The 12,941-nt window shown below is 60.9% G+C and overlaps 1 protein-coding gene across 3 annotated transcripts in view; it reads left to right on the forward strand.

Annotated features, from left to right (window-relative positions):
* Positions 1–9,451: 9,451 nt before the first annotated feature.
* Positions 9,452–12,941, forward strand: part of COL5A1 (collagen type V alpha 1 chain) — a gene marked incomplete at its 5' end in the record, with an annotated part of 155,075 nt that continues 151,585 nt past the window's right edge. For all 3 annotated transcript variants that reach the window (XR_014296933.1, XM_082657319.1, XM_082657320.1), the window contains one exon: positions 9,452–9,569. Coding sequence is in view for 2 of the 3 variants with exons in the window: in XM_082657319.1 (XP_082513445.1) it covers positions 9,452–9,569 (118 nt within the window). The remainder of the gene's footprint in view (positions 9,570–12,941) is intronic.

Genomic DNA, 12,941 nt, shown 5'->3' on the forward strand with positions numbered 1-12,941 from the left:
ATGCTGGCTGCAGTGTCTTCTCAGTCTCCGAGCTGGGGAGTACCTGAAACTCCAGGCACGGAGGCCTCTTTTATTGTGTTCGGGACGGCGGAGGGTGGAATGGTGGCCCCTGTGAATGTGACCTTACTTGCAAAAAAAGTCTTTGCAGATGTAATGAAGTTAAGAATCTTGAGAGCAGGAGAGCATTCTGGATTACCCAGGTGGGACCTAAACGCCATCACGAGGATCCTTATAAGAGAGGGAGGCTGAGGGAGATTAAAGAACAGACACACAGGAGGAGCCACGTGAAGATGACGGCCAAAACTGGAGTGATGTGGCCACAAGCCAAGGAATGCTGGAAGCCCCGAGATGCTGGAAGAGGCCAGCAGGAGACCCTTCCCTGGAGCCTCCAGAGGGAGGGCAGCTCTGGCACCTGGCTTTCAGAGAATACACTTCTGTTGTTTTAATCACCCGGTTTGTGGTCATTTGTTACAGCAGCCCTGGGACACTAATATGAGGACCAGGGTGAAGATGATGACCGCAGGGCAGGAGCTTCTTAAAAATTAAGCACGGTTGGGCTTCCCTGGTGGCGCAGTGGTTGAGAGTCCGCCTGCCGATGCAGGGGACGCGGGTTCGTGCCCCGGTCCGGGAAGACCCCACATGCCGCGGAGCGGCTGGGCCCGTGAGCCATGGCCGCTGAGCCTGCGCGTCCGGAGCCTGTGCTCCGCAACGGGAGAGGCCACAACAGTGAGAGGCCCGCGTACCGCAAAAAATAAATGAATAAAAATTAAGCATGACTGTTTCAAGGAACGGGCGTGGTGTATTTGCCCTGCTTGGATGCTGTCTCACCCAGACCCACGCCACTGCTCTGAGAGGTGAAGAAAACAGATCTGAAGGTTTCTGCCCTAAAATAACATCTGGTTTACTTTTCAGGAATACTAATAAGCATAAAAATAGGCATCCCGCCACGAAGCCTGTGCGAATTTAGGGCCCACCTTCTCCTTCCACTGCTGTTAAGTTCTTCTCATTTATTTATTTTTTAGTTTTATTTTTTAAGAGGTTAATTCATGTATTTATTCACAAGGCTAAGACACATTCCCTATAATTAGTGACAGATTTTTGTTTTCACTTCGTGAATTCTTCTGTGACTTCCTTCTTATAAATTGAGGTATAGTTGATTTATCTTCCTGTTTATTTGTTAAGCGGCAGATTTTTGTGGTCCTCCACGTGCAGCTGTCCTCGGGGCCAGGCGGAGAGGGGTTTAGGACCACCCAGGTTCCAGTCCCCACGCACCACATCCTCCTGGTGTCGCCCTCAGTTTCTGTATGTGGCGTGGGTGAGAGGATGGGGCCCTGTGGACGTGTCCCGTGGCCAGGACTTTTGAAAGAGCAGCAGCCCTGCTTCTCGGGGGCAGAGTGTGTTCGCATCTGATCCCTTAGTGGTGGTGGGTGCCGTGCGGGGAGGACCAGTCGGGAGAGACTCTGTAGAGAGATGCAGGGGTCTGCGCCCCCCTCTCAGGGCCTTGGTGCTCTCACCTGTGAAACGGGGGCACTGGCCTTTGACTCCTCACAGGACACAGCTGATGAAATGCCAAGGGCCAGGCAAATGGGGACCGGGAGGTGGCTGTGTAGGAGGATGTGAGAAGGGGGTGCTTGTGTGGAGAACAGAATATAGACCCACCCTGGGTGGGTCGAGGACCCCCGCGGTGGGGAACCTCGCTCTCCCATCTGTGGACAGGAGGGGAGACAGCACTTCCCCCCCCTGGCTGCTGGGGGCCCCGCGAGGTGCCGGGCCCCAGACTCACATCGTGCAGTGGACAGCGTCCGTGACGAGGGTGCATAACGGGCGGGTCGGCTTCCTGGCTGGGCCCTGGGCTCCTGGCAAGTCCAGGCTGACCCCAGCCCCTGCCTCCACATTCCCACCTCCATCCCCATTCTGGTCTCTTCGTTCCCCACACCTGCTCTTGCTCTCTGAGCAATTCTCCACCCTGCAGTCAGAGAACTTTCCAGAACACAACTCTGATGTAGCCTTTTCCTCTTAAAACCCTCTACGCGGCCCCGTTCTCCTTGGCAAGAGTCCACACTCCCTGCCTGGGCCAGCAGAGGCCCCCAGGCTCCCGGCCTCCTCCACTCTCTGCTCCATCACGGCCCGAGGTGCAGCCCCAAGAGTCTTCCGCTGGGCCTGGGTGCGTGTGTTCCCTCTGCTGGTGGGGACCATCCAGGGAGGACATCCCTGAGAGGTGGCACCAGGCCCTGAGCGACTCCTCTGCGACTTTGGGGTCTGAGTTTCAGGGTCACCTCCTTGGGGAGCCCCCAGCCCCCCAGAGGTCGGAGCCCTCGGATGCTAGCACACAGCCGTCTCTGCTTTCCCCACCAGGGCACCTGCCCTGCCCTGAGCCCCCAGCCCCAGGCTCTGAGCTCCTGCTGCCAGCGGGGAGAACTGCCTCGGAGATGGTGTCTGACCAGGCTCCTGGCTCTGAGCCCGGGGCCCACACACAGGGCCTTACAGGGAGGGCGAGGGCGGCAGGCCCAGGCAGGGGTCCACGCAGCTATGGCAAAGGCCCTTCTGAGCTGCTTTGAATCCACGCAAGGCAAAAGGGCCGGGAGCCCACCCACCAACCAGGTGCGGGAGTGAGCTTACCCCGCAGGGAGGGGCTCGGGGGACTCAGCTAGGGCCTCGGCAGGCGTCACTCCCTGCAGGGCCACAGGAGGGCGGATCTCTGAGGGCACCTCGGCCCCTGCGGCAGCTGAAAGCGGGAACCTCTCACGGTGTGCAAAGCACCTCTGCCTGAGCCCACAGACCCGAGAGGCAAACAGAGCACTGCGGCCAGGGAGTGGCCAGAGCTCGGACGTGGGCCTGGGCCCCCCTTGCCTCCACTCACCGGTCAGTGCCTTAACCCCTCTGAGGTTCTGTTCCCTGATCGTGAGCACGTGCTCTGTGCCTGGAACAGTCCCTGCCTCATCCCCCCAAAGCAATCACACAGCCTGCAAAGGGGTCTCTCCTGGCCCATTTTGCAGACCAGGAAGCTGGGGTCCGAGTCAGCTCCGTGCACACAGAGGGCCATTTGCTCCAGGCTCTGCGGACACCTGTGCCTTCCCCTCCCAAGATGGGGTCCCGTGTGGGCCGGCGGGGAAGATGGGATGAGATCCCCATGTTCAGCAGACGCTGTCCTGGGCAGTCTAGAAACGCCCTTTACGTCTGGGGAACGGAGCCCTTTACCTCTGGGCAGCTCTCACTTACACAGACTGCTCTTACCGAGAGTCCACAGGGATTTTTCCAACTGACGTTTTTCTGGGCTGCAAACTCAACATTTGTCTAGGAAACATCTCCAGGAGAGTAACCTGCCCAGTGAGTCTGAGGCCGGGAGAGGTAGGTCCACATCCTGTTGTCTGAACAATCGTAAACTCGCTCTATGCGTCCAAAGTCCGACTGGTGCCCATCACGGGCCGTTTTGTCTGGAAATGCCATTATTTTGTGAAGTTTACTTGGCCCCCGATAGAAACATCGAGGGCATGACATGGAAAGAGCCGTGCCGCGTGGAGCAGGGAGAGGGCCGTGCAGTGAGGGGCTGACAGGCCTGATTCACCCATCACGTCTCAGCCGGTCCTGGGCGCACCTGTTGTGGGCGGCTCCAGCAGTTATGCTGTCCTGTCCCTGCCCTCGATGGGGGGCGGCTCCCTGACCGTTGAGAACCATGCTGTCTGGCCTTGGGCCGGCGCTGTGCAGCCACGAAGAACTCCAGCCTCAGGTGGACCTGAGTGTCGGGTCTGCGTGATGCCAGCTGAGCGTTGAGTGGTTTGCTTGTACAGGGCTGCTGGTCCTGGACGTGAGCTCTGGGAGGGAAATAGCTCCTTTGCTGGACTCTGGGTTGGCTGGGTGAAGAGGCCTTCACTTCTTGGAGCTGTGTGGAAATTTTGACACAGTGGAGGGGGGCTTCATGGGTAAACCATTAGAGAAAACCCATAGAATTTTAGGTGCAATCACGGGGCCTTGGAGTGCAGTGTGACAGCCAGGACCAGAGCACAGGCTCCTGATTCCCTGTGCCAACTCTTTCCAGCTCAGCCCCACTCACTCTCTGGTTCACCCAGCAAATGCAGCACAGGCTGGGGGCCGGCCCGGGATGCTGACCGAGATCAGGTCCCTGGAGGGAGGGACCACGTGGCATGACCACGTGGCCTTCTGAGGCCCGGCTCCACCCACGGTACTGGGCTGCATCTGCCCACGCTTGTCACGGGGACTGTGGTGCATTTCCCTGCAGCCCTGCGTCTCTCCCCGGGAAGGGCAAGGTGCTGTGATTAGGGATGGACAGAGGAGACCCCGGCACGGAGCCTCTGCAGGAGGTGGCTCTGTCTTAGCCGCATGCTGCCTCCTCACGCCGCCCGCCGCCGCACTCCCTTGCCCGGTGTGGACAGCATCACAGATAAGACACTTAGCTCCACGTGCAGAAGGGGCGAGATTGTCGGCAGGTCAGGGTGAGCCGCCATCCAGGTCCCTCCCGCTGGGCAAGGTCCTGCCCCCACCCTCACGGGCATCAGAATGTCCCCGTTGTTCTGGAGAACAGAGAGCCCCATCCCTGGGTGTCTCCAAAAGGCCCACAGACTAGGATTGCCAAGGTGTCGTGGGCTGAATTATGTGCCCCCCTTCCAGATTCACCTATTGAACCCTGACCCCCAGCACCTCAGGATGCGACTGTGTTTGGTGAAAGGGCCTTTAAAGAAGAGACAGAGGTGATACGAAGCCACCTTCATTTTAAGGGGAGCTCGTCCGATGTGACTGGTTGTCCTTAGAGAAGAGATGAGGACGAGTCTGCAGAGGGAAGGTGCGGGCAGAAGAGGGTCGTCTTCAAGCCCAGGGGCTGCCTCAGGAGAACCAGCCCTGTCCACACCCTGAGCTCCACCTCCAGCCTCCGGGATGACACGGTACATTTCTGTTGTTCAAGCCACAACACAATAGTGGCCCTAGGAAACTGATCCCCTGAGAAGCCTGGCATCTTGGGAGCTGCCCTTGGCCGTTGGCCGGTCTGGCTAGGCTCTCTCCCCGGCTCCTCCACTGTGTCAAAGTGGAGGCCTTAAAGCGGTGGATTTCCCCTAGTAGCTGTGGAGAGTCCCCTGGGATTAACAGCCACCCCACCCCAGCATGGAGGGAGAGCCCTGCTGACTGGGTGGGCGGGGCAGCAGCCCCTGGTGTGCTGAAGCCCCAGCACTGCAGGGCGCAGTGGGCAGGGCCCAGGGCTGGTAGGTGAGTCAGGGGCAGCGCAGGCAGAGGAGGGGGACCCTGGAGCCAGCCCGGCGGCCCTCTGACCGACAGCGCCCCTCGTCCTGGAGAGCAGGCTCACACAGGGTTGGGGGCCCCGGCAGGAGCTCTGGGCTCAGGCTTGGCCACCCCCCCCCCACTTTTGCATCTGGAGCAGGTCTCCGCGTCCTCCTGCGCCCAAGGGAGCGATTTTACTCTATTGAGCCAGTGGTGCAGGTGAACGGGGCGAAGGCCTGAAGGCTCCAGCAGGAGGCTCGAGGGGTCGCAGGAAGACCACCCAGCTGCAGGATGCAGGGGGAAGGAGGGGGCACCGGGGCCTCCCAATGCCCAGCAGGGCTTTTTAGGCCTTCCTGCCTGGCTTCTCCTCCAAGCTCCACAGGGATCCCCGGAGGCCGGCTTCTCACCCCACTTCCCAGGAAGCAGCACTGGGGAGCAGAGGCCGGCGGTTCCTGATGCTGGAGTTGCAGCTGAGTCGGGAACTCTGGAGTTGGCCTGGCCCCAGACACCCCCCTGCAGGATGCAGCTGCGGCCACGGGTGCGGGGTGCAGGTTTGGAGCATCCTCCTCGGGCAGCCTGGGGGAACCTCGAGGCCACTTCCACTGCTGTGAGTAACTGGGGGCAGCTCTAGCCCCTCAGTCCACCAGGCAGCAGCTCCCCAGTCCCTCCTGGGCCCAGCGGGCCATGACCTCTTGTAGGGCAAGCCGGTCACCGGGTTCCTCCACCTGCTCTGTGGGTCTGTGAGCACCCGCCTGTGAGAGGGGGAAGGAGAGAAGGAGCCCAGTTGTCCCGGAGGGCTTCCCCAGGCTTTCCCCAGCCAGGCGATGACCCTGGGAGGCTGGGTGGCCCCTTAAGGTGGGAGGGTGGGAAATGAAACAACCCGCAAGAGGGTAACACTTGGGGCTTGTCATGGACGCTGAGAGCCACGACTCTGCCGCTTGAGAAAAATCAATGAGGGGGGACTTCTCTGGCGGTCCAGTGGTTAAGAATCTCCTTCCGGTGCAGGGGACTCGGGTTCGATCCCTGGTCTGGGAACTAAGATCCCAAACGCCGCAGGGCAACTAAGCCTGCGCGCCACAGCTACAGAGCCCATGTGCTCTGGAGCCCATGAGCCACAACTAGAGAGAAGCCCATGCGCCCCAACAAAGAGCCCCCACGCCGCAATGAAAAGATCCCGCGTGCCACAACTAAGACCCGACACAGCCAAGAAAAAAAGAAAAGAAAAGAAAAAAAATCATTGAGAAGAACTTACAGCAGGGGAAGGAGAAGGTGGGCAGCAGGTCCCAGGTGCAAAGCTGGGGGCACACCCGGCCTGCCAGGCACTGTGGGAGATACACAGCCATGGGCGACCAGAGGTGTGCAGAGCCCTGGATGGCGGTGCGTCCCTCCCATGCTGGAGTACCATGAGTAGAAGTCCACGCACAGGGAGGGACCGGGTGGGAACGTGGCAGTAGTTTCAGGAGGGGAGGGAGGCACACAGGCAAGCGGGTTCTGCTCACCGTACAGGAGTTGAGGGGAAGAGACTGGGTTGGTGGCTGGCCGGGGGCTGGGTGCCTTTGCTCACTGCAGACATCCTAGAGCCCAGAGTGAAAGAAACAGTTTTCAAAGGACTCCCCAATTTAATCAGTTATGGGAGGGCCAAGGGATGCCCCTTGGGTTCAACCACCACCGGGCATTGTTGCAAGGATTTGGGCGAGGCGACCTGCATCTTTCCCGCCCGAAGGTAAATCTGGTTTCAAATTCAGGCTCGGCCACGGATGGATGGGCTGGTACTTTGGGTAAGTCCTTTACCTTCTCTGATCCCCAATTCCCTTGTCTGTAGAGGGGAGAAATGACAGTATTCCCTACTGCTGTGTGTGACCTGATGCAAGAGTAGCTTTAAAGTGGGAAACACATGTGGCTGGCTGGTACTTCTGCTGTTCCCACTGGAATAACAATTGTGACCAGGCGTCACGGTTACTCTCCTACAGTCCTGGGCAGACAGGCCAGGCTGCTCAGTTTGGGGATTTTTTTTGAGTTTTCCAGTGGGATAGAAACTTACTTCCTCACCCAAGTCTAGGTGTGGATGAGCCCACCTTTGTCTCAAGCTTTCTCTTTACTGTGAGCTCAGCTCTCTGGGGGACCCTGGGTGTCCCTTGACTATCAGCTCTTGAGGGACCAGATGACCGCCCTGAGTTCCAGGTGTTGGGAGGGCTGGCTGGCCAACACAGAGGCACCCGTAACTGTCACAGAAGGAGCACCCTGTGTCCTTGGGGGAAACTGGAGCCCTGAGTCTGCACTATCTTCTGATAACTAGACCACTGACCTATGGTAGCATCCCAAGTCTTTGGGAGAAGCTGGCCTTCCCCTGGTGGGGGGGTCGTTCCAGGGGCCAGGTGGAGCTGGGGGCTCAGGGAGTGTCTGATGGAATTTCTCTCTCATTAAGGCACACAAAGGACCAGCTCCAACGGAACCAACACACACAACTTACACACACAGACACACACGCACACACACGTTTCCCCGATCATATATGTGATTTATACAGGTTGTAAAACAACAACAAAGGACTGTAAAAAGCCAGAAAGACCGTTTAGCTTTACTTTGTGAGTCTCATCCTTTTCCCGAGCAACATTTAGTGCCGCCGCGAAGGGTACGTGGGGCAGATGTGGACCATCAGGGTAGCACCAGTGAACCACCACCTGGCTCAAGAGGCAGTATGTGGCCATCCCAGCAAACCTAACCTCTACCCACCTCCCCTCCCTTCCTGTTTCCAGAATGATGGGAATGAAAGGGCATCTGGGGAGTTTCATGCCCAGTCTGGAGATGTAACTGGAGCATCACTGCTGAACTGTTTGTTCAAAGGGGATGCGGATGGCTTAGGGTTTGAAAAGCCCCGACTCACCTTCCCTCCTCTTTAAAAACCAGCTCTGTTGCTCTTCGAAGAAGGGGTGTGAGCGGGGTTTCAGCAGGTTATGTGGGGAGCCAGGTGGGAGGGGCTGCTACCGGCCACCGGAGCCTGGCAGGCGTCCTGCTCCAGGGAGACCTCACCAAGGCTTAAAGAAGCGGAGGGAGAGAGGCAGTGCCCAGTGTCAGTGCCAGGGCAGCAGCGCCCCAACCCCTCACCCCTCTGCCTGCTGTCACCTCCCCAAGGGGTGTCTTCTTTGCTTTCCTTTTTGTGGCAGAGGGGTCTCCACGCAGTAGGAGGGAGTGAGTGGGGAGCGGGTGCTGGCCAAGTTCGCCTGATTAATATCCAGGATGTGTGGCATCCGAGCTCCCTCGGAGAACTCTTGGGAGCCTCGATCCCAGCCTGGGCACGGATGCCCAATCTGCAGTGGGGGAAGGTGGAGGGCGGGTCGTCTCTCTCGGGGTGGACATGTCTGCCACAGTCTTGGGCGCCCCGATCTGGCTGGATTGGAAGTTCAGTCTCCACCCAGAAGAGGAGCTCTGAACTCCAAGTAAACGAAAAAGGCGGGGTGAGCTGCAACGTCCTTTTTAAACCCCAAATGATCGAACTCGGGGCCCCTCCACACTGGTTCTGGGGCTCGGCCAGGTGCGGGCACCTGCGGGGGGGGAAAGCGGGGTGCAGCGTGGGCCGCCGGGCCCCGTCCGCCCGCGCTCGCCGGCAGAGCTGGGGGCGCCGGGCCCTCGCCGAGTCCCCGCCCGCCCCGGGCCAGCCCCTTCCTCGCTGCCGCTCGCCCGCTGGCCCCACCCCCTCGCTCGCTGCGCCCAGTGGGAGGCGGGGGCCGGCCCGGCCGAGCCGAGCGCCGGCTCTGATTTGCTGCGGGCGCGGGGGAGCCACGGCCTCCTCGGGTGCCGTCCCCGAGAGAGGGAGGGAGGGAAAGGGGGAAAAGTGCTCGGCGCCCGAGGCGAGGTCCGCACTCCTCGTTCGTCCCCGCGGCCGGCGCAGGACCTCACTCGAGCGCAGCGCCCACGGGGAGCGAGTCGTGGGGCGGCGGCGGCGGCGGCGGCGGCGGCGAGGAGGAGGCCAGAAGGAGTCGGAGGAGGCGGGGGAGGTCAGGGCGAGCGAGCCGAGCGGGGGTCCCGGCCGCCCCGCGGGCCAAGGTCGAGCCCTCCCGCCCGTGGGCGAGCGCGCCAGCCGACCCTCCAGAGAGCCACCGCCACAAAGAGAACGGGTCGGCGGCTGCTCCCATGATTCCCTAAAGTTGTGCCGGCCCCGCTGAGTTGTGCCCCGCGCCCCGTGCGTCCCCGCGCGCCCAACCCGCGCCCGCGCCCCGCCGGCATGGACGTCCACACCCGCTGGAAAGCGCGCAGCCCGCTCCTCCCGGGCGCCCCGCTGCTGTCCCCGCCGTTGCTGCTGCTGCTGCTGCTGCTGTGGGCGCCGCCTCCGAGCCGCGCAGGTAAGGGCTGGGCGCTCGGGCGCGGGGGGCCGGGGGCCAGGGGGCCGGGGCCGGCGCGGCTGTCATCCCCGGACGCCCGGCCTCTTCCGCGCGTGCACGACCTTCCCCCACTGGGCTGTGGAATGCACGGGCCGGGACTCCGAATGCCATTCGTCGGGGGCCCCGGAGAGGGAAACGCGCCGGCACAATACTCCCCACGTCAAACGGGCCGGCGGGTGGGGCTGTCGGGGAGCCGAGGAAGGGCTCTGCGTTGGATCAGCCGGAGGGCTTGTCCACCAGGCAGGCAAACTTTTGTCCCGAAACTTTGCGTTCTCTGTCCCACATCACAAGCGCGCAGCTCTGGCCCACACAGCCCCGCTGCAGAACTTCCTTTCCTGAAACCCGGGAAGGGTCGCCCCCTAGAGTCGCAGCGGGCCAGTTCCGGCCGGGCCTCCTGGGATGGGGGGCTGCTGGGGAGAATCCCAGCAGCTGAGCCCCCCAGCCCAGGACTTCTCCAAGCACCCTCTTCCTCTGCCTCCGGACCCGGCTGCCTCTCCCTTTCCCAGGGAACAGAGCTTCCTGTGGTCCCCACCATCTAAGTACTCAGTGAGTGCTACTGGGGAGCCCCGGGGAGGGGTGGTGGAGAAGCCCTGCTCTAATCCCACCTCTCGACCTCCTGGAAGGCAGTTTTTCTTGGGTTAGCTGCCCAGAGACGGGATTCTTGGAGCAAAGGCGGGAGATGCTCTCGGAGTCTTGGCTGTGAGGGGTTCAGATGACACACAGATGTGGGACTCCTTCTGCCAGAGGTCTGCCCTTAGAAGGAGCTGTCTCCAGTGGATGGCGTCCGCCAGGCCAGCACTGACGATGTGCCTGCCTAGATGCCTGCATCTCCAGCTCTCTCCCACACAGCTTCCTGACAGGACAGTGGTTTTTCTAAGCATCACCTTTTGTGGTTACCTGTGGGATGGGACCTCACAAGCCTCGGTCGTCGGAGCCCGAGGCCCCGAAAGTCCTCTGGGGCCCCATTAACAAACGCGGAGACGAGGTTCAGAGGCGCTATTGCAGGGTCAAGGGAAGTGCGGGCAGAGGGATGGGACGGTGGCTCAGTGGACAGCAGGACCAGCCGGGGTCCCCTGTGAGAAGACACCGCTTTACTGCCTTCGCTCTTCTCTCCGCTTTGTCATTTGAAGACATGTGGGAAGAATCACTTCCGTGTTCCACTTGCCAGTTAAGACATTCTGTCCCTCTTTGCTGGTACAGTGAGTGCTTGGTGGGCCAGAGGGGGTGAGCAGGAATCAGGGTGTCCAGCCAGTCAGGGGCTGGGGGAGCGGAGGGGAGCCTGGCCTGGCTCTGGGGACCTGGGGTCTTAGCCCTGGGCTACCACCTACATGCCCTGGATCCCAGGCTAACTGGCTTTGTGTTTCCCCCGGGGTCACTGGAGATGGGAGACAGTGGCGGCCTCCAGAAAAGTGGCACGGAGCAGGGTGGGGATGTGGTCATGGGACCCCTGTAGGCCCAGGGCCATAGCCCTGTCCCAGCTCCTCTGCCGGGCTTTCCTCTAGGAAGTCAGGTGGGAATCCTTCAGGGGAGTCGCCACCCCCAAAAGCCGGGGCTGGGCACTGGCTGGGGAGCACACAGAGCATGCGTTCGCCTGGGTTTGGGGTCGGCTGTCTGTACCACTCCCCATCTCTGCCCCCCGCCCGTCTCCGGTTTCCCTTCCTAACTGAGTGTGGCGTGAGGTGGATGCCTGGACCGTGGCCGTAGAGCTGGACATTTTGCTCTTGTCGAAAAGACGCTGAGAGCCTGTGAAGAAGCCACCTCTCTGGGTGGGTTTCACAGACCTCCCCTCACCGCCACGAGGGTGGGACCCTTTTGGAAGTCATCGTCAGTGCGTGGCCAGCGGGAACGGCTGTCCACTGACATGCGGGGGCGGGCGGGGGGGCAGGAGAGGCCGTCCGCAGGCAGCTCTTCTCTTCTCCATTTTGAGATCCACCAGATGTTTTTTGAGTTCCCTCTGAACATGGCTCTTTTTCCTACCTTCTTCTTGGCCAAGCGTGTGAAGGAATGAAAAGTCAGATTGCATTTGGGGCCGTTTAACATTGTAACGGGCAAAGGAGAGTAAGTGAAATGAAACATGACCCCAATATTTGGAAATTGAGGTCATCTCCTCGGCACATCATTGGTTGACGCCAGTCACGTGATCGCTGTTGGCAATAATTTGGTGGGAAGAGTTGTCCAAATTTTGTGGGACTTGACAGACATCGAATGGTTAAATTTCCTCTGACTCAATCAAGTTGGCTGAAAAGACAGCCTTTTCCATCTTCCCCTCCCCTTCCCCCTCCTCCCCATAAAAGAGCAGTCAGTGGGAGGAGTTCAGAAGCCAAGCTGATTCCCCGAAGCCCTCTATCTCCTCTGGTCCAGATTTTAGTGGCTGCAGGGCTTGGAGCTCGGGTCGCTGCCCAGCGCTGTGACCACCCGGCAGTGGCCACGGGCAGGAGTTTCTTCCTTGGGAGGAAGCACAAAGTTCCCTTGTCCCGTGATGTCGCTCCCTGGCTGTTCCTGGGGTGCTGGCCAGAGACTGCCCCGTTACCCCACCCTTCAGATATCTCTGGACTCTCCCGCAGCCACGCCCTTAGCCGAGCACAGCTGATGCCCGCCTGCCCCGCCCCTGCCCTCTGGCTGTCTGGCCCCCGTCTCCCACTCCTGCCTGTTCCCTGGGCCACAGACATTGTTGGGTGGAGCAGAGGGGTGTGGGGAACCGACACCCACTGCCCCCTGCCCCGCACTGAATAACGGTGACAGTGAGCGCAGACTCGCTCTGAGCCCCCGAGGGTCGAGGATGAGTCACGCGCACCCCGAGGCCCCGTTGCTGTGCCCACGGTGGAGCCTGGGATTTGCAGCGCGGAGCCGGGCAGGGTCGCTGGCCCCTGGGACGCCCGCGCCCGTGGTACCGATTGGAATGAATTTGCTGGCATTTGCCTGGTCTGCTCTTAGCCCTGTGCCCACATCATCTCCTTGGACCCTCATCCCGGCCTGCAAGGTGAGGGGGGGTGCTGGCACTCTGAGAGGCCCAGGGAACAGGGGGCTGGGACTGCACGCTCTGGGTCAGTCTGGTCTCTGCACCTGGGCGCTGAGTGAGCTTCTCCACGGGGGAGGCCCAGTGCCTGGAGCTGCTGTCAGCCTGGGGCTCAGCCCAGACACGGCCCTGGGACCAGGGAGGGGTTCCATTGGGCCCCAGCAGACTGTTTCGGTTCCTTCCTGCCCCCTACACCCCTGCTTTTTATCCGAATGCTATCAAGGGGCACCTGGGGCCTGCAGTCTCCACTCCGCTTTCACCAGGCCCTTCACTCACTGGCGTGACCCGATGACCCCTGGAGGCTTTGCCTGCGCCGG

The sequence above is a fragment of the Grampus griseus genome (genome assembly GCF_964374135.1).
Source record: "Grampus griseus genome assembly, chromosome: 6".
NCBI lineage: Eukaryota > Metazoa > Chordata > Mammalia > Artiodactyla > Delphinidae > Grampus > Grampus griseus.